Source organism: Lithobates pipiens, unplaced genomic scaffold, assembly GCF_037356315.1.
Source record: "Lithobates pipiens isolate NorthernLeopardFrog02 unplaced genomic scaffold, aLitPip1_a1.2 Scaffold_57, whole genome shotgun sequence".
NCBI lineage: Eukaryota > Metazoa > Chordata > Amphibia > Anura > Ranidae > Lithobates > Lithobates pipiens.
This window is the reverse complement of record NW_027507879.1, coordinates 647,758-668,257: the sequence shown is the minus strand read 5'-3', so window position 1 is coordinate 668,257 and position 20,500 is coordinate 647,758. Positions and strand designations below refer to the sequence as shown.

General features: G+C 43.7%; 1 protein-coding gene across 3 annotated transcripts in view; it reads left to right on the top strand.

The window, feature by feature from the left end:
• Positions 1-20,500, top strand: part of TDRD9 (tudor domain containing 9) — a 391,054-nt gene that overhangs the window by 179,442 nt on the left and 191,112 nt on the right. For all 3 annotated transcript variants that reach the window (XR_013270091.1, XM_077467571.1, XM_077467570.1), the window contains exons 9-11: positions 3,449-3,510; positions 15,409-15,463; positions 15,725-15,809. Coding sequence is in view for 2 of the 3 variants with exons in the window: in XM_077467571.1 (XP_077323697.1) it covers positions 3,449-3,510; positions 15,409-15,463; positions 15,725-15,809 (202 nt within the window). In the remaining variant the exon portion in view is untranslated. The remainder of the gene's footprint in view (positions 1-3,448; positions 3,511-15,408; positions 15,464-15,724; positions 15,810-20,500) is intronic.

Sequence of the window (20,500 nt, the reverse complement as noted above, 5' to 3'; positions counted from 1 at the left end):
ACTGGAGCGAAGGTTCACCTTCCAGCAGGACAACAACCCTAAACATACAGCCAGCTATATTGGAATTGTTTAGCTCAAAGCATATTCATGTGTTAGAATCGCCCAATCACAGTCCAGACCTAAATCCAATTGAGAATCTGTGGCAAGACTTGAAAACGACTGTTCACAAACTATCTATCCAATCTGACAGAGCTTGAGCTATTTTGAAAAGAATGGGCAAAAATGTCCCTCTCTAGATGTGCAAAGCTGTTAGAGACATCCTCAAAAAGACTTGCAGCTGTAAAGTATCGTCTCGGGCGCTGAATACAAATGCACTCCACACCAATAAAATGTACGTTTTTGGCTGTAACATCATATCTGGAAAATATCAAGGGGTATGAATACTTTGTTGGGGTACTGTTGAATTTTTACCCCAGCACTTGCAGTTTATAACATTTAATGCTGCTTACTCCTGCTTTCTCCATTGAGTCACCAGTGCACAATGCAGTCTAAACCCGATCTGTTAGATGGGGGGGGGGGGGGGGGGCTGCTAAGGATGGAGGAGCCGTCAGTGCCTTGTCATTCTAGCTTTTGGGGATTTGTTTCTGTTCCTTCAGGCAGCTTTTGAAGACTCGGCTCCAATCCCTGCAAGCAAGGGTGGCTCCATAGAATGCTGCAAGAGAAAGGAGCCACCCTGAAACCGGAAACCTGGGCCAGCGGTCATAGCATCAACTTTTACAGCAACATAGGCAGAGTAAGAGAAAATAAATGCGTAGTAAGTAGTTAAATCAGCAGCTGAATGTGCTTAATAAAAACAAGGGTTTAATAGCACTTTGTGTACTGTCAGATGTAAAAGTGAAGCTCTGGAATTGGAGGTCTTGACACAACAGCTGTATATCGAGGATAAGATGAACTGCCTTTGCTTGAAAGCTTGTTCTGTTGTCAGAGCTGTTAGAAGAGCTTTCTGCTCCACTTCTTCAATGTTACACAACACATGTGTCCCTTTCTGCAAGTCAAACTGGCAAGCATTCCGTGCCCTCCCAGTTAAAGGTTTAACAAATGGTTTCCTTTGCAAGATGTTTAAAACTAAAAAGCAACACCAAAAATGTAATGGGAGAGCCTAAGTAATCTAGACGTGTTACTGTATTTTACAGCCCATGGTTAGAATAGGATAAACCCAATATTTCATGGCACAACAAGTGTAAACTCGGTATGTGGTGTTAATGCACAGAAAATTAGAGGAGACTTGAACCTTACCTAGATGTTCACGAGTTTAGCATGTATGATCAGCCAGGTATTGAGCAAAGATGGAGGTAATGAAATCTGCAAGTTTTTGGAGCCATTTGTGTGCTTACGTTGTATGTCTGCCGACAACTTGTTTTGTTAGTAACTGTCTTTAAGGGTATTTTACATGGGCGGCCAGGGGATGTTAAAAACAAGCGCTGGATCTGCAGTTTTGATTGAGTCACCCAACTAAATTCTTCATTACAACTGGATGGGTCTGTACACATGCAGCTGCTTTAGTGAGATATTAGAGGTCTAAACAGGGAAGACAGGGAAAGGGACTGAGGACACAGATTCCCCATTCCCTTTCTCAGCAGCCCTAGCTGCACTGAAGATGAATGGACAAGAGACGGCTTGTCTCCATAAACGTAGACATCGTAAACACCTTTTACTCTGCTCAGTAATAAATGAACAGTCAGTGATCGCTGACTCTGTGCATTCAGAAAAGGAAGGAGCCGGTAAACTACATATTTACCGTATCCTTCCGCCACTCTCCATCCTGACAGATCAGGAATGGAGGGGGACCGGAGGAGCACGGAAGACATGGAGAGGGACTGGAGGAGGACAAGACTTGACAGTCGGGGATTATCAGTGTGGCGGTGGGGGGAGTTACAAGCATCGATTCACCCTGTATAGGTTTCATAAAAAGGGAATGATAGCCTGGGTGGCGGCGAAGTGGCTGTTAGATTCTTTATTGAAATCGGCTCAAGCATCGGAGCACTTGTATGAGTAAAAGTACTTGTGCAAATGCTCGGTATTGGTGCAACCCTACTTACAGTGATGAGCTTTTATGTATGTAAAATATTTCTCATAAGAAGGAAAAAAAATATTGCTATTACTGCTTTAAAAAAATGTTAGCTGGAGTTTGGCTTAAAGAGGGATTCCACCTACAAAAAAAATAAAAGCCAGCAGCTATAAATACTACAGCTGCTGACTTTTAATAAATGGACACTCACCTGTCCCGGGTTCCAGCGATGCCGAGGCCGATCGACCGCTCGGCCCTCGGCTGCTGCCGCCACCATTCTAGGTGAGGGAATAAGGAAGTGAAGCCAATCGGCTTCACTTCCCGGTTCCCTACTGCGCATGCGCGAGTCGCGCAGCGCAATAGGAATTGTCCGCGCTGTCTCTGAGACCCGTGTGTGTCCCAGCAGACAGCGCGGCAGGACAGGAAATGGGGTAGACTCCCACTGGAGTCTATGCCCGGAAGTGGGTGTAAATACCTGTCTTTGACAGGTATCTCCACCCCCCCTCCCCCCTGAAAGGTGCCAATTGTGACACCGGAGGGGGGGAGGGTTCCGATCAGCAGAGGTTTCACTTTAGGGTGGAACCCCGCTTTGTTTCTTTGGGTTTAAATTTGCTAAGCCATCTAACACTCAACTCCCCCCAGATTAGCAATGATGTCCAAAGTCGTGTCAGTTGCGCTTTCATCCAGGATGTTAGGCACCATAATAGAGGAAGAGTGTTAATAGCCAGATCACCAAGTGAAAACAGAGGGAAAAGCCATAAAAAAAAAAACTAATGCGGCTACCACATCGAAGGATTGATAAACTGCAATGTTATATTTTTGATTATGGGTTTATTACTGCTTCACATCACCCTTCAGTTAATTTTGATTTGGTAGATTTAAAGCGGGATTCCGCTCTTTTTTTTATTTTTTTCTTACCTGTCTTACTGGTGGGCGAGTGCTACCTTCGATTGGCATCCACGTCCGGCGTTTATTTGACCCCCGGCGCGACAAATCTTTTCCTCAGAATGACTTATAAAAACCTGCTCTGGCGTTTTCCATTTTAACTGTGGGCGTCTGAAGCCCACAGGCATTTACTTCCTGGTATATGATGACGTCTGGCTCCCAGCATGCTCCGCTCCATCTTGCACATGCTCAGTGAGAGCAGTGACAAGGAAAGAAAAACTTTCATTGTCCCCCATGGATTCTTGGGAAATTTCCCAGGGACCATTGCGAGGACGATAGCCACGTCTACTCCCACGGGAGGACAACCCGGAAGTCAGCTGAAACATCAGAAATAAAAGGTAAGTAAATAATATTTTAGGTAAGTATGCTATCTGTTGATTTTAATAACATGAACTTTCATTTTTAGGTACCAAACCACTTTAAGATCTTTTTAACGTTTGAGCAGTTTGTGATATTTTATCTTATAATTATATTGTGCATTTCATATTTCTGCAGGCAAAAGCCAGGCTTCACCAGATCGGGAACAGAATCAAACAGTGTTTTGGTGTTCTTGCCAGGTAAATAGATTTAATTTTCAACCCTTTACTCTGTTAACTTAAAAAGGAAGTAAACCCTGATGAGTTTACTTCCTCTTTGATTCCCTGCACAGGTAAAGCATAATGGACTACTATTCATTGCATAGTAGTCAATTATGTGCCACTTACCTGACACAGGAGCCAGCGAAGTCACCGCTGTCCCCTGTAGTCTGGAGCGTCCATCTTCTCGGTGGGTCTCGCTGCTCCGCCGCTGTCATTCGGCGAAGCCGTGATGGCGTCACTCCCGCTCATGTGCACGGGAGCCGACACTCGCGGCATATCGCCGTTGACAGTGGTGCGGTCAGTGCGCCTGCGTGCCGTTGTCTTTCGGCAAATATCTCCTAAACCGTGTAGAGAAGAGAGAGAGAGGTGTAGGAACCTCTGGGCTGTGGGGGATGATGTGTGCGTGCCCTTAGCGCTCTCTGTTGGTGTAGGAGGTTGGGTGTGCAGCCACAGGCAAACCCTCCTTGGCAGCGGGCGGGAGGTATTCCTGATCCTTTGTCCCTCTGAGCCTAGGTGAGGAGAGAGGATTTGGGACAAGCACCCCCTTGACGGGGAGGGCGTGTGCCGAATGCCACTTGACCCGGAAGATGTTGACGTGTTTTTCCTGGGGGGGGGGGGGGGGAAGAGAATGACATCATTGCTGTGCTCCTGGGAGCTCGTCTAACCCCTAAGAAGTGCAGTGAGAAGGGATGGCTGGCTGGTGGAGTGGCTGCAGTGGCCAGTGGGGGCACCACAGGAGAACTGAAGATACAAGAGGAGGATGAGCTACCATTTTCCCAGGCTCCGGGAGATGCAGGCACCAGCTGGACACAGGTAGGCACCTGGGGGTGTCCTTTGGTGTCCTGTTAGTGGGAACAGCAGCTAGTGGTGGGGGTCTCTAACGGGCTGGGGCACAACAGGTTGCTTTGTCAGGTATCACTGGGTGTGCACTCCTTCATGGTTGGTTGGGTGTCTCTCACCGCCATGGGCGCCTGTGTTTGGTTTTTTTGGTAGGCCAAGCCTCTTAAAGTGCCAAAGCCTATTTCTAGGAATGTGTTAAGATAAAAAAAAAACTTCTGCCTTTGCAACTTAACCCCACTAGCTGTAATCTGAGTCTGGCTCGGGTTGGGATTTTACTAGCAGGAGCTGTAACCCCGAGCCAGACTCGGGATCGCATCACTGAATACAGGGAGGACACAGTGAGAGTTAATTACCTTGTCCCCTGGATCCAGCGATGTCCTCTGCGCTGTGTCTGCGAGCCGTCCTCCGCTCGATTCACACAATGCCGAGTGCCGCCGAGCTCCGTTCCCTGCGACGTTACGGCGCACGGGAGCGGAGGACGGCGGCAAATTCAAAAAAGTAAAAACACTCATAACACACACAGCACTGTAGATTACAGTACTGTCTAAAAAAAATACACACTCCCTTTGTCCCTAGTGGTCTGTGCAGTGTCCTGCATGCACTTTTATATTATAAATAAGTTTTTTTTCTGCCTGAAATTTGGAGATTGTCCATAGCAACCAAAAAGTGTCCCTTTTTTCAGTGTTTTAGGATTTGATTACCTTGATTCATTTTTATTCTTCTTTATTATATTATAAACTTTATCATACCCGGGATGTCTGCTAGACTCTGGTTTGAACAGATTTAAGAGAGTTATTCCTAAAGAATTACAGGACTACAATATAAAACGCCAAATTTCCTTGCAAAATAATTGTACCGCTTTCAGCACCTAAATCCAGACTGAATCATACCGCCAGGGAGGTTAATTAATTTTTTTGTCATTGCAGTGTAACGCCATAGTGTGAAAAAGGGCAAAAATCGAATCCTGTAGCTAGCTACTGTTGTACACAATATAATCACAGTTGATTTCTAGTTTCTTTCCCCTTTTTATCAGATCTTCTTTCCTTATTCATAATTGTGTTAATCTGAACTGATTGAGGTTTGTGCCGGCTTTTTAGTGTGATAAAAAAATGACTAACGCTTTGTCATAGTGGTAATCTGACATTTTGCCTCGCTGCATTCATCAGTCGGCTTTAGAGCCTGAGAGAAGGAACAAGGTTTCTGACCAGTTTTATTGGGCGTGTTTATGGGTGCGTTGAATCGTGCTCTAATTGTACATTATTCAGGACACTGAGCAGCCTTTTAGGTGAAGTTGTTGAGGGTAATGATTTGGCTGAGGCAGAAAGCACACAAACCACAGAGCAGTACTGTATGCACTGACAAATGTATGCGTAGCCTGCAGTGCCTTGCAAAATGTCCTTCCTGTCAGTCATTTAATTTATCAAGGCCTCTCAGCCCTTAGGTTTAAAAATGTCACAACTAATTTGTTGGAGATAATGTAAATAACGTGCAATTATTCCTATTTTTCTCTCCCTATTGTGTGCTGCTTTTTTCTACAAGGCTCTTTTCATGTGCACATGCTGCAGCGCCTTTATGGGCTTTTAATTGATCAGGTCTGTAGCTGCTTGTATGCACGTTGGATTATTTGCCCCCAGCCTTGACGTGCACATTTTAACCACTTCCGCTATGTAAGGTCCCCCCCCCCCCCCCATTCCTGACCAGGCCATTTTTTGTGATATGGCAGGGTTACTTTCAGGCCTCATGCACACTTCACATTTTTGGACCTTTTTTTTACAGCAGCTGTTTTTGGCTGTTTTTTTTTTTTTTTTCTATAGTCAATAAGCCCACCATCATGTTATTCTAGGTGTCCATGCACACATCGTTTTTTTAGCTTTAACCTAGTGAGAGGAGTTTTTCAGCTTTGAAAGCGCTCTAATGTCAAACGCCAATAAACGCTCAAAAACGCGGCTATCTAGTGTTTTTTTTTTTTTTAAACATTTTATGATCCATTAAAAAAAAATCTTATTTTTTTTATTGAATTTTTTTAAAACGCTGTTGCAAAAATGTTGAACTTACTGCAGGGCTGTTATTTTAACGGGAATATATAAAAAGGAAAGGAGTACTAAATAGTAGACCTTTGTCGGACTTTAAAAGCATGGGAAACAGAAGTTTTTTTTAACCAAATATATGTAGAAGAATACATATCGGCCTAAACTGAGGATAATCTTTTTTTATATATTTTTGGGGGATATTTATTATAGCAAAATGTAAAAAAAAAGCCCTTCCCCCCCCCCCCCCCCCCCCTAAATTGTTGCTTTTTTGTTTAACGCAAAAAATAAAAACTGCAGGGGTGATCAAATACCACCAAAGGAAAGCTTTATTTGTGGGGAAAAAAAGGACATCAATTTTGTTTGGGAGCCACGCTGCACAACTGCGCAATCGTCAGTTAAAACAACACAGTGCCGAATTGCAAAAAGTGCTCTGGCCAGGAAGGGGGTAAATTCTAACAGGGATGAAGTGGTTAAGCACTACCTATTCTCCCTAGATCTCTATTTTATGCTGCTTTTGTTCCTCTTAAACAAAGCAGCCCCTGCGGTAATGTGACCTCCTTGCAGTTCCTTGGGGGGGGGCATAGGGTTTAATGCTTGACTGTAGCAGAGTAGCAGGCTTCTTTGACAGGTACTGTTCATATTCAGTAGCCTATTTGTGACATAAACATATTGTCACAGATGGAAATGCAAGTTATTTTGGGCTATAAGACTGCAAATTGAATTGCTGCTAGGAGTCTTTTTTTTTTTAAATTGGGGATGTTGCTAATGGGGGTAAAGTGGGTACCAGAACAAGGGACCAGGCCAATTAGTGTGTTATGTTCATTGTGCTGCTTCTGAAATCGGCCAGCACTCTTGCAGATTTTTGTGTGGACTCTCACATTTCCTAGTCTGACGATGGGAAACCACTTTAAAACATGCCCACATTCATGATTTCTCAACGGCTTCCACCAGATGTCAGGAACACATGCGATCGGCGAGCAGCAGCACCTTGTTTGCTGGAGTAGAAATGAGGGGCAGCTTATTCTGTGGGAGTAAAGCCAACCTGTGATACTTAGTGTACCCTGAAATTATTCAGTGTGCTTCACTTTTTCCACATTTATGTTAAAGCCTGATTCCAAAAATGTGTTAAATTCATTATTTTCCCCAATTTTACAAGCCACATCCCATAATAACAATATGTGAGTCCATTGATGCTACTTTGAAATAGTCTCTACTTCACTTGAAGTAGCACAACTTCAAAGTAGCAAGGTCAGAGTGATTTTAGGTGCTACCCGATAGAGATCTGTGTGGCTTCATGCACAGATGTCTATTGAAGGCGCACCTGAAAATGGCGAAAGTAGCGCAGGAACTACTTTTGTAATTCGGTGCGGCTGCACAAAACCGGTGTCGCACCGATTGTAACAGTGTCATTGCCTCCAATAGGCTGTGACTTGCCATGCAATTTGATCTCCGAAATCACATGCCAGTTCACTCCAATGTGAACCTAGGCTGAAAGAAGTTTGTTTGAAATCTTTGCAAATTTATAAAAAAAAAAGGAAAAAAAAAATAACATGTACGTAGGTATTCACAGCCTTTGCCATGAAACTCAGAATTGAGCTCAGGGTGCATCCTGCTTCCACTTATCATCCTTGAGGTGTTTGTACAAGTTGATTAGAGTCCACCTGTGGTAAATTAATTTGGACATGATTTAGAAAGGTACATACCAGAATACCACAGTTAACAGTGCATGTCAGAGCACAAACAAAGCCATTAAGTCCATGGAATTGTCTGTAGACCTCAGAAACAGGATTGTATCGAAGCACAGATCTGGGAAAGGGTACAGAAACATTTTTGCAGGTCCCAATGAGCATAGTGGCATCCATCGCTAGGACTCTTCCTAGAGCTGGCCATCTGGCCAAGCTAAGTGATTGGTGGAGAAGGGCCTTGGGTAGGTGATTAAGAACCCGATGGTCACTCTGACAGAGATCCCCTGTGTCTCTGTGGCAAAAGGAGAACCTTCCAAGAACAACATCTCTGCAGCACTCCACCATTCAGGTCTGTATGGTAGAGTGGCCAGATGGACGTTACGCCTCGGCAGAAGGAACATGGCAGTCCACCTGTAGTTTTCTTGAAGGCACCTGAAGGACTTTCGGACCATAAACACAATTCTCTGGTCTGATGAAACAAATATTTAACTCTTTAGCCTGAGTGGCAAGCGTCATGTGGAGGAATCTAGGCAATGCTCATCACCTGACCAATACCATCCCTACAGTGAAGAATAGTGTTGGCAGCAGCATCCTGCTGTGGGAATGTTTTTCAGTGGTAGGAACTGGGAGGCTAGTCAAGATCAAGGGAAAGATGAATACAGCAATGTACAGAGACATCCTTGACGAAAAAATGCCCCAGAGCACAGGACAATGACCCACAGCACACAGCCGAGATGACAAAGGCGTGGCTACGGGACAACGCTGTGAATGTCCTTGAATGGCCCAGCCAGAGCCCAGGCTTCAATGCTACTGAACATCTCTGGAGAAATCTGAAAATGGCTATCCCCGAAGCTCCCCTTCCAACGTGATGGAGCATGAGAGGTCCTGCAAAGAAGAATGGGATTAACTGCCCAAAATTAAGTGAGCCAAGCTTGTAGCATCATACTCAGACTTGAGGCTGTAATTGGGCTCAAAGGTGCTTCAAAAAAGTACTGAGTAAATACTGTGAATACTTGTGTACATCTCCCTCTACAGCCCTAATCTGCGGACCTTCCCCAAAAGCTTCCTCGCATCTAACCTGCCCGGCTTGAATACTGTACCTCCTGTAGGTTTAGGCAGCTCTGCAGGGAGATCATTGGTTAGCATCTGTTCAAACGGCTACAGATTTGGGCCACATTGCAGCTTACAGTGATGCCTCATCCCACACTGAACTTGCATCTGTAACTTCCTTGTCCCTTTTGTGAGGGAAAGGAGGGATCTGTGAGAGCCTCCGTGACAGCGGGCGGGTGTTCCTCTCCCCACACCGCTGTCTAAAGTTGAAATGTTTTCAGAGTTTCCTGTGAATTAATGCCTATATGTACCGCCAACTGACATATTGTAGTTCTCAAACTACATGGGCTCTGGTGCGTGCACTCATAGTACATTGATCTTCCTGCTCTCAGGTAACCTGCCTACCTGTACAAGGTATGAGCCGACCACTGTCCTGAGAGTCTGTAGGAGCCTGAGATTGCACCTGTAATCTGCTGAGAATTTTAATTATTTTATTCTTTTTTTTAAAAAAGGTGTGTTCCAGGCAAATACAATATTCGGCTTGTGAACTACTTGTAAAACTTGCAGGTCTTGTCCTTCGTGATGGTGAAATGAGAACCAAAAGGCTGATGAGCTTATCTTTCTCTCTGTCGACATGATTGCAGCACTACTGCCTGGCTGTGTGTGCTGCTTCCCATTCCTCAACTGGTAGCTTTGCTGTACAGGGAATTGCAACAGGCTGCGTAACAGGTCAAATTTAGGTACTCCACACTGCTTCTATTTAAAAAAAAATATATATTAAATTTGTGCAGATGGTTTTTAGTTTCTTTTTTTATATCTGCCTGGAGTTCAATTTTAAAGTGTTATTAAACCCACAACAGTAAAATCAGTCTGTATATGCAGTAAAGCATGCTTGTTATACTTACTGTGGAACTTAAGAGGTTAATCCTCTGCATTGTGTGCATTGTGTATAAAGGCTGTTTGATCCTGTATGCACAGAACCTCCCCTTCTTGCATTGTCTCCAATATATGTCTGGATAAGACAGTTACTGGAGTCAGGCTGCACATGCTCAGTTTGGTTTTTATTGGTAGCGTTTTTTTTTTCCCCTTGGGAGTGCATGTGATCAGCACGAGGCCATTCAGTGCTTTCCAGACAAAGGGTCAGGGGTCCAGCATCCTTATAGGACAGACAGTGCAGTATAGAAACTCCTTCTACAAGCTTTAAACAGGCACTGATAAGTCACAAGACTGCTATATACTGCTGATAAAGGGTATTTGGCAGTTTATATTTACTAAAATAATTGCATTTCCATGTTCTGTGGGAAACCAGACATGAATTCAAGGTCCTGGGTTTAGTTACACTCTAAGCCGCTCAAATTGTTTTGCCACCAAAGCATTGGTATATTTCATACTTGAACCATTTCAATGTTAGTCCTGTGAAATGGAGTATTCAGTCTCCTAACCCTTAAATTTAGGGTTGCACCGGTGCCGATACTAAGCATTTACACAGGTATAGGTACGCATGCAAATGCACTGATAATTAAAACAGATACCGGCTGGCTCTATTCTTTCAGCTGTCAGTGGGATTCTTCCGCTGACAACTGAATTGCACACAAAAGAATGCAGCAATTATCGGTTAAAGATAGGGGTGCAACGGATCAAAAAACTCACAGATCGGATCGTTCCTCGGATCAGAGTGATGGAGCTGATCATTTTTCGGATCAGCAAATAATTGAATTTGCAAAAACCTGTGAAAATTCCACTACCATATAGTCCCCACTGTAATATCCACAATCTCCCCCACTGTAATATTGGCTGGGTATTGCAGGGTATGGAGGGATGGCTGTCACAGAGCAGTGCTGTGAGCAATACAGATCCAGCCCACAGCGCTGCTTCCATCCGATCTCTCCCCTCCACTGTACAGATCAGTACAGAGAGGAGAGGGAGGAACCACCGTACAAGTGATCGCTGATTTGACGGAGCGATCACATTGTAAACGGCCTGGGTGTAGAAAGATGGCCGCCACTCCGCATGTGTGCCGCAGACAGCTGTGCCTGTTGACAACCACTTTAAGGCACGTGGCTGCCACGTCTTTAACAACTGATGACTTATTAATCTGTCAGCAGGGGGACCCTGCTAATAGATGATTGTAAACAAAGCCAAGGACAGCTGCTGCTAGCCATCAGTAGTGGTACAGGAGCATTCAATAACTCGCATTAGGTAAGGTGCATGTCACTGCCAGGTCGAATAGATGGCTCAGCCCCTGGATCTCCTGAGGGGTCTTGACGAGGGAAGGAGCTAGGGAGACCTGGAGACACACTCATAAGCCAGGGGAGACCCACACAAACTCAGATGGGGCAACAGATGCTGGCGGAAGTGCTCCGCACAAGATACACAGTGAGGGCACCATAAAGCTGGAGACCATGCAGCCCAAAAAAAAGCTGTTGGACACCGAATAACTATAATCCAAACTGGGAGGATGCGGACTCGGTCCTGAACTACATGACTGTGACTTGAAAGAAGGTATTAAACACCAAAACATGTAGTCCTGGACCGAATAGGCATCTTCTCAGTTTGGATTATAGTTGTCTTGTGTCTAACTGCTTTTTTTCTAGCTGCACTGGCTCCAGCTTTCCCGTGTTCTCACTGTGTGCATCTTTTGCAGAGCACCTGCATTTGATGCCCCCTCTGAGTCTGTGTGGGTCTCCTTCGGCCTGTGAGCGTGTCTCCTTAGGGTGTCCCAGGGTGTCACCGGCTTCATCCCTTGTCAAGACCCCTTAGAAAAGCCAGAGATTGAGCCCATCCATCCATTCAACCTGGCAGTGAAGTGCACCTTACCATCTATGTGAGTTATTGAATGCTCCTGTACATTTTCACCTTTTATTTGCTTCAAGCACCTATTGTTAGCTTGCACACAATTTATCTGATGATTTTTATTAACAATAAATTGTATAACTGCTATGGATTTATTCTTATTTCTACTACTTTGGAGCAGTGCTCCGCTTTTTATGGTTTAGTAACTTCTCATTGGTCTTATTAGTTGGAACAGTGGCCAGTGTTTTATGGACTGCAGGAGGAGGGGGACATGGGATCGTGGAGGTGGGACTGGATTAAGAGGAGAGCGTAGCATGATAGCATGGACCTCTTAGATGTGGGGCCAGTGTTGGGAGTGCTGTGTTTCTTTATCACTTGGTCTCATCCAGGTGGTAATATTACACCGCACACTGATGGACTGAGACACATGGTCCTAAGTATTCAGACCCTTTGCTCAGTATTTAGTAGAAGCACCCTTTTGATCTAATAACAGCCATGAGTGTTTTGGGGAAAGATGCAACAAGTTTTTCACACCTGGATTTGGGGATCCTCCTCCATTCCTCCTTGCAGATCCTCTCCAGTTCTGTCAGTTTGGATGGTAAACGGTGGACGGCCATTTTTCTACAGAGATTTCTCAATTGGGTTTAAGTCAGGGCTCTGGCTTGGCCATTCAAGAATAGTCATGGAGTTGTTGTGAAGCCATTCTTTCATTATTTTAGCTGTGTGCTTAGGGTCAATGTCTTGTTGAAAGGTAAACCTTCGGCCCAGTCTGAGGTCCTGAGCACTCTGGAGAAGGTTTTTGTCCAGGATATCCCTGTACTTGGCCGCATTTATCTTTCCCTCAATTGCAACCAGTCGTCCTCTCCCTGCAGCTGAAAAACATCCCTACAGCATGATGCTTTCACCACCATGCTTCACTGTTGGGACTGTATTGGACAGGCGATGAGCAGTGCCTGGTTTTCTCCACACATACTGCTTAGTATTAAGGCCAAAAAGTTCTATATTGATCTCATCAGACCAGAGAATCTTATTTCTCACTATCTTGGAGTCCTTGAGGTTTTTTTTTTTTTTTTTTTTATTCTAGCAAACTCCATGCGGGCTTTCATGTGTCTTGCACTGAGGAGAGGCTTCCGTTGGGCCACTCTACCATAAAGCCCTGACTGGTGGAGGGCTGCAGTGATGGTTGACTTTCTACAGCTTTCTCCCATCTCCCGACTGCATCTCTGGAGCTCAGCCACAGTGATCTTTAGGTTCTTCTTTACCTCTCACCAAGGCTCTTCTCCCCAGATAGCTCAGTTTGGCTGGACGGCCAGCTCTAGGAAGTGTTCTGGTTGTCCCAAATGTCTTCCATTTAAGGATTATGGAGTCCATTATGCTCTTAGGAACCTTAAGTGCAGCAGACATTTTTTTTTTGTAACCATGGCCAGATCTGTGCCTTGCCACAATTCTGTCTCTGAGCTCTTCAGGCACTTTCTTTTGACCTCATGATTCTCATTTGCTGTGACATGCACTGTGAGCTGCAAGGTCTTATATAGACACGCGTGTGGCTTTCCTAATCCAGTACAATCAGTATAATCAAACACAGCTTGACTCAAAGGTGTAGAACCATCTTAAGGATGATCACAAGAAATGGACAGCACCTGAGTTAAATATGAGTGCAACAGGGTCTGAATACTTAGGACCATGTGATATTTCAGTTTTTCTTTTTAAGGCTGGGTTCACACTGCAGCGGTTTATGAGAACGGATGTGATTCGCACTGCAAATCACATCCGATCTCTGTGCGATGCGAGTTCAGCCATACAGATAGTATGGCTGAATTTGCATCACACACGGCCCAAACTCGCACAGGACCCTTTTTTTTGGTCTGCAGCAGAATGAGATCGCATGGGTGTTCATACCATGCGATCCGATTCCTGTCCGAGTTTGCAGATCGCCCTGCGATATGCGAACTGATCTGGGGGTGTCATTAACATGTCACTGACACTCCCAGCAGTTCGCATAGGGCAGTGTGAACTGCCGCCAGGAGGTATGCGATGTGGGAACCCGCCGCGGATTCGTGGTATTCCCACATCGCTGCAATGTGAACCCAGCCTTAATAAATCTGCAAAAATGTCAACAATTCTGTGTTTTTCTGTCAGTATGGGATGCTGCTTGTACATTAATGAGGAAAAAAAAAATAAACTTAAATGATTTTAACAAATGGCTGCAGTATAACAAAGAGTGAAAATTTTAAGGGGGGGTCTGAATACTTTCCGTCCCCACTATTTTTTAGCAGACACCCTGGGGAATAAAATGGCAGTCATTGCAACTTTTTATGTCACATGGTATTTGCGCAGCAATTTTTAATGCATAAAGAAAAAAATGAAACCGTTACGGTTTTTTGTATAATGTGACAGATACGTCGAGTAAATAACTCGTATGTCACGCTTTAAAATTGCGCAAAATTGTGGTATGGCGCCAAACTTCAGTACTTAAAAATCCCTATAGGCGATGCTTTACTTAAATTTTTTTTTCTTTTACGGGTTACGTGTTTAGAGTTAGGGGGAGGTCTAGTGCTAAAATGATTGCTCTCGCTCTAACGTACATGGTGATGCCTCAATGTGTGGTTTGAACGTTGTTTACATATGTGTTCACTTCTGCGTACAAGTTTTTTTTTTTTTATTATTATTCACGTGTTTTTTTTTTTTTTTTTTTTTTTACACTTTCCCTTTTAAAAATATTTTTGATACGTTTTGTTCCTATTACAAGGAATGTAAACATCCCTTGTAATAGGAATGGTGTGTGACAGGTTCTCTTTATGGATAGATGTGGGGTCTCTAAGACCCCACATCTTTCCTCTAGGTAGGAAAGGCTCAGGGCAAAATAAAACTGCACGATCCCAGCCTTTCCTGCCGAGTTCTCGGCTTTTTTTACTTTCACCGGCCCGGATTTGACGTCGTGACTTCGTGCCTGGGCCTTCCGAAAGTCGTAGAGTGTCGGGGACCATCTGTCCCTCAATTTTCTCTGACTTCCTTCTGCCACTGGCAGATTCCTTCTCTGGGTCCCTGTTTGTTCAGGAGAGACCCAAGAAGCACAGGAGGGCGGGGGGCATCCCCTCAAGTCGCTGGTATAAACGATCAAGCGGCTGTACTGCCGCCATGATCATTCCTATGGTGTAGGGAATTAAAGACTGTGAAAAAAATATCTGGGTGATGCCTGTAGCTGCAGGCATCATTCAGATTTCCCTACTGAAAGCCCAGGACGTCCTACGGTCGGCAAGTGGTTACATTTGTAATCTGTCACTTTCATATTGTATTCGGTAAATTATATGGAATCAATTTGGCTAATTACTACATTTATGTACCTGAAAATAAAGGTTTACACTGATGCTTCTGCTGTCCTTTTACCGGAGATTCATTTTTTTTATTGTAATTGAATACATCCAGTTTTAGCATTTAAAAAACCTATGTAAATGTTTGACGTTGTTTTGTATTTACAGGCATATTTGAAATCAACTATATGCATGAGCTGTTCACAAGCATGGTTCATAAAAGGTATATTTATTTATTTTTTGTGTCAGTTGCTGTCACTGATCCAAATGTAGATTGTGAATTCCATAGGACAGTTAGATATTTGTTTTCTGTCCTGATTTTCTGTTGCCTACAGCTACCATTCCATATAAGCATCCACATGTTATGCCCTTCACATTGAGATGCTCAATCATATCTATTTTTAGACTCTTATTGCAGGGGATATGGAATGTAAGATGTGTTGGCCATGTTGGCAGTAACTTACATTACCTCCTTTTATTCCAGGTTGCATGTTTATCCCCTGCATTCGAGCATCACTCTGGATGAACAGAACATGGTATTCATGGCTCCAGTTATGGGCTACAGAAAGGTATTTCATGGTTAAAATAGTCAATGAACTGTGGTTGTGATGCAGCTGCAGGAGCGTGAAGGTGTATTATGAATGATAACGCAATGAGTAGTTGCGACCTTTACACAATGGCTATTTTTGACATTGCTTTCAAATGTTTACTTTGTCTTCAATTTTTTTTTTCCTAATGCTTTTTATGTACAGGCTTGTATATGGTCTTCCCATTGGTTATAGGTATTTGTGTTCCTTCCCCATCAATGGCACTTTTGTTCTTCGTGTAGAGCTTTTCCAACTGATAAATATGAATAACAAAGCTTTCCTGTGTGTCCATGATGTGTTCTAAAGGCCAGACTGTTTTTACCCTAACCACTTAACCGGCTCTGGAAGGTTTTACCCCCTTCATGACTAGACCATTTTATGCTATTTGACACTGCGCTATATTACCTGGCAATTCCAAACTTATTCAACATTGTAAATAAAAATATCTATTTAGTGTGTTTTTTTTACACAAAAAGCTTTCTTTTAGCGGTTATGTGCGTTTTGGGAATAAATTTCATGCAAGTAGGACTTTAAAGGATGGAGAGCTGACACCGAGGGGAGCACATAGTTGTTGATATAAAAATAATTTTAATTGGTACAAATTGTTAAAATTACATATCGAGATAATCATATCATATTGTAAACAATAGCATAACATTATATATGACATTGATACTTGTTCCCAATACTTGATAATTCATGCAAGTGGAATTGTCCATTGCATTTCTTTTTGAATAATAGCTCTGCTTTTTCTTGGAAATTCAGAGTACCGTATATACTCGAGTATAAGCCGAGATTTTCAGCCTCTTTTTTGAGGCTGAAAGTGCCCCCCTCGGCTTATACTCGAGTCATCGCTGTCTGCCTGCTCGATCAGCGTGTCGAGCAGACAGACAGCGGCCATTCTATTCTAATTCAAAAGCCGCGCCTCCGGCTCCGCCTTCGCCTGTGATAGGCGGAACACTGAATTTCCCAGCAGCCTGTGTTCCGCCTATCACGGACATCCGCTCATCCTCGTACTACGGACGAGGATGAAAGGATGGCCGTGATAGGCGGAACACAGACTGCTGGGAAATTGTGTTCCGCCTATCACAGACAGGGAGGCGCGGCATTTGAACAGGAAAATGGGCGCCGACGAAGAGCGGTGATCCTGGGACGGGACCGGACGGAGGCTCGGCTCGGGACGGGACGGGACCGGACGGAGTCTCGGGACGGGACGGGACCGGACCGGACGGAGGCTCGGCTCGGGACGGGACGGGACCGGACGGAGGCTCGGGACCGGACGGAGGCTGGGGACACAGGTAGGCTGGACACACAAGGCCACACACACACACACACACACACACACACACACACACACACGGATGGACACACACACACAGGGATGGATGGATGGATGGACACACACACAGGGATGGACAGGCATATCTCACCCTCGGCTTATACACGAGTCAATAGGTTTCCCAGTTTTTTGGGGGTAAATTGGGGGCCTCGGCTTATACTCGGGTCGGCCTATACTCGAGTATATACGGTATATCTAATTATTATTAAATTAAAGAAACATTATTATCACATTATGCCAAATATTTAATATTTATAAAACTAAAGAACCGCACTAACTCACAATAAATCAATGTGATACCCACCTGTCGGGGCCACCATCCCCTTAGCCATTCTAGCAAACCCCAATGCTGATTGATCTGACCAATGCAAAAAAAAAAAAAATGCTCACTATTGAATTAACTCAAAACTTAGTGGTACAGGTGCAATAGAGAAAACTCAATACAAAAGTGTATACATGCTCCAAATTAGTGAAACAAAATATGTGACTAATAGTCAACAAATCTAAATCATTGTCATCAAAACAATATAAAAAGTGTCAAATTTTTTTCAAAGAATATAATAGACACCATTAGTGACCATAATTGTGACAAAAAAGGTACAAAAATTAGTCCATTCAGAAGTCTTCTACTGTGAACCGTGTAGAATCCACCACCACCTATGTAAGAAATGGCTTCTTACCAGACCCCAAAGGGTCAATAATCGCTCATCGAAAATATGGCAACCTCTCCAACATTCACCATCCACAGCCGTTCAAATTGATCGCCACTGTATATACAGTGCCTTGCGAAAGTATTTGGCCCCCTTGAACTTTTCAACCTTTTGCCACATTTCAGGCTTCAAACATAAAGATATAAAATTTTAATTTTTTGTGAAGAATCACCAACAAGTGGGACACAATTGTGAAGTGGAACGAAATCTATTGGATAATTTAAACTTTTTTAGCAAATAAAAAACTGCAAAGTGAATAACATTTACACAAAAATGCAAAGTGAAGAAAAATTTGAAAAAAAAAGTCCCTTTTTTAATAGCTTTGAGTGGAAGTGACATTTTGATGATGCGGTACGCGGTGGAGGGCATTGGATCGCGGCGGGAGGGGGGACCCCTCTCCTGCCACCGATGAGAGACCGCTTTTCTCTTGAAGTGGACTGCCCGCTGAAGAGGAGGGTACTGGGGTTATGGCAGCTAGCTGCTGCCATAACATTATCCCTCTTCAAAGTACCGACGTATAACGACGGTGGGTGGTCCCGAAGTGGTTAAAGAACCATTCCTGACCAGGCTGTTGATGCGTACAGATCTGTGGTTCTTGCCGATGGTGGCCTCTAAATTTCATAGGGCCCTGGAGATTGTGGTGCCCTCCTTCTGTGCATCTCCAACCATTCCTAAAGAAGCAGAATTCCACCAACTGGATGTGAGGGCCTGTGTCTTGTACGATTTGGAATTATGTGAAGGCATCAGAAAATCTAATGCCCTATTTACTGTACATTCTAGTAAAAATGTGTGGTGTCAAGCTTCGAAAAGCATGATCACCTGTTGGATCAAACAGGCAATTATGGAAGCTTACAAAACACCAAAGTTCCCTGATGGCTAACTACGTGGTCGATGCCTGCTTCTTGGGCGGAGCGATTTGGGGCGACACTATAACAAATCTGCCAAGCAGCAACATGGTCAAGCTACTCAACGTTTATTAAACATATGCTGGACCTTCTCCCTTCTCTCAGCGCAAGATCAAGCGTTTGGGAGGAAGGCCCTCCAGGCGGTAACCCCCCCAAATCTGGTAAGTTCTTTGATCCTTTTCTGTGCGGTCCTGGACTGACGGCTGGACAAAACTAGAGTTAGACTTATTGGTAACTGTTTCTAGGAGTAGTCTAGGACAGCAGGGATTCCCTCCCTCCTGTTATAACCTTGGAGGAGTGTGGAGCCTGTCTTTCCTGTACTGTCCTGGTCAGCTCCTAGAAACAGATTTACTGGTAAGTCTAACGCTGATTTCTCCTCAATATTCTACAAACAATACACTATGACAATGTGAAAGAAATTTATTTGAGATCTTTGCAAATTTATTAAATCAAATGTACATAATTATTCACAGCCTTTTCTCAATACTTTGAAGCACCTTTTTTTCACCAATTAGAGCCTCAAATCTTTTTGATTATGCTGCTACAAGCCGGGCTCATCTATTTTTGGGTAATTTCTCCCATTTTTTGCAGAACCTCTCAAGCTCCATCAGGTTGGATGGGTAGCGTCAGTGCACAGTCGTTATCAAATCTCTCCAGAGATGTTCAATCGGAATAAAAACTGGGCTCTGGCTGGGCCACTCAAGGACATTAAGCGTTGTCCCATAGCCCACTCCTTTGTTATCTTGGCTGTATGCTTAGGGTCGTTGTCCTTTTTGGAAGATGAACCTTCACCCCATTGTGAGGTCTTAGAGTGCTCTGGAGCAGGTTTTCATCAAGGATGTCTCTCTACATTGTTGCATTCATCTTTCCCTCAATCCTAACTAGTCTCATAGTTCCTGCTGCTGAAAAATATCTCTGCAGCATGATGCTGCCACCACCATGCTTCACTGTAAGGATGGGATTGGCCAGGTGATGAGCAATATCTGGTTTCCTCCAGACATGATGCTTGCCATTCAGGCCAAAGAGTTCAATCTTTCATCAGACCAGAGAATTTTATGTCTAATGGTCGGAGAGTCCTTTAGTTGCTGAAAGAAAAAGCGTAGGTATTCGTAAAAAACTACATACTCTACATACTCTAGTAAAATACATATTACTCTAGTATGCTACTATACTTACAGGGTCGTTTCTGAATGAATAGCAATGTCTTTGTGTAATATGTGAATCGGTATCCCTTCTCCTAAAGGGTGTGTAGCGGAGATATGTGCGTCTTTATCCAAGGTCGCATTTGCAACATACTTTCAGGAGTAGAAATTGAAGAATCCTTCGTTCGTTCAATACTTCAACAAGAGTTGGTAGCATATGGCATGGTTATAGTCCCAGGAGGAGGAGAGGGACATCTGCTCTGCATTCTACAAAGTGTAGAGTTCTTTCTCTTCCCAGCTCTTCCTAACTCTCATAATCCAACTCCATTCTTATACTCTTTCATAATGTTATGTCAGCATATCCTAATAACACCCATATTTGCATATATACCTAATATGGTTCAGTCTATAGATAAGTAGCATAACTCCACCCATTGTCCTGACATAGTAACTCAAAAATAGAAGTACCTACTCAGCAAAACCACTCCTTCCTGTACACTCTGTTTTGTGACCTTCAGAGACCAATATAACTTGCATATATTTTCAGAAACTTTCACATAAAATATTAACTCAAAAA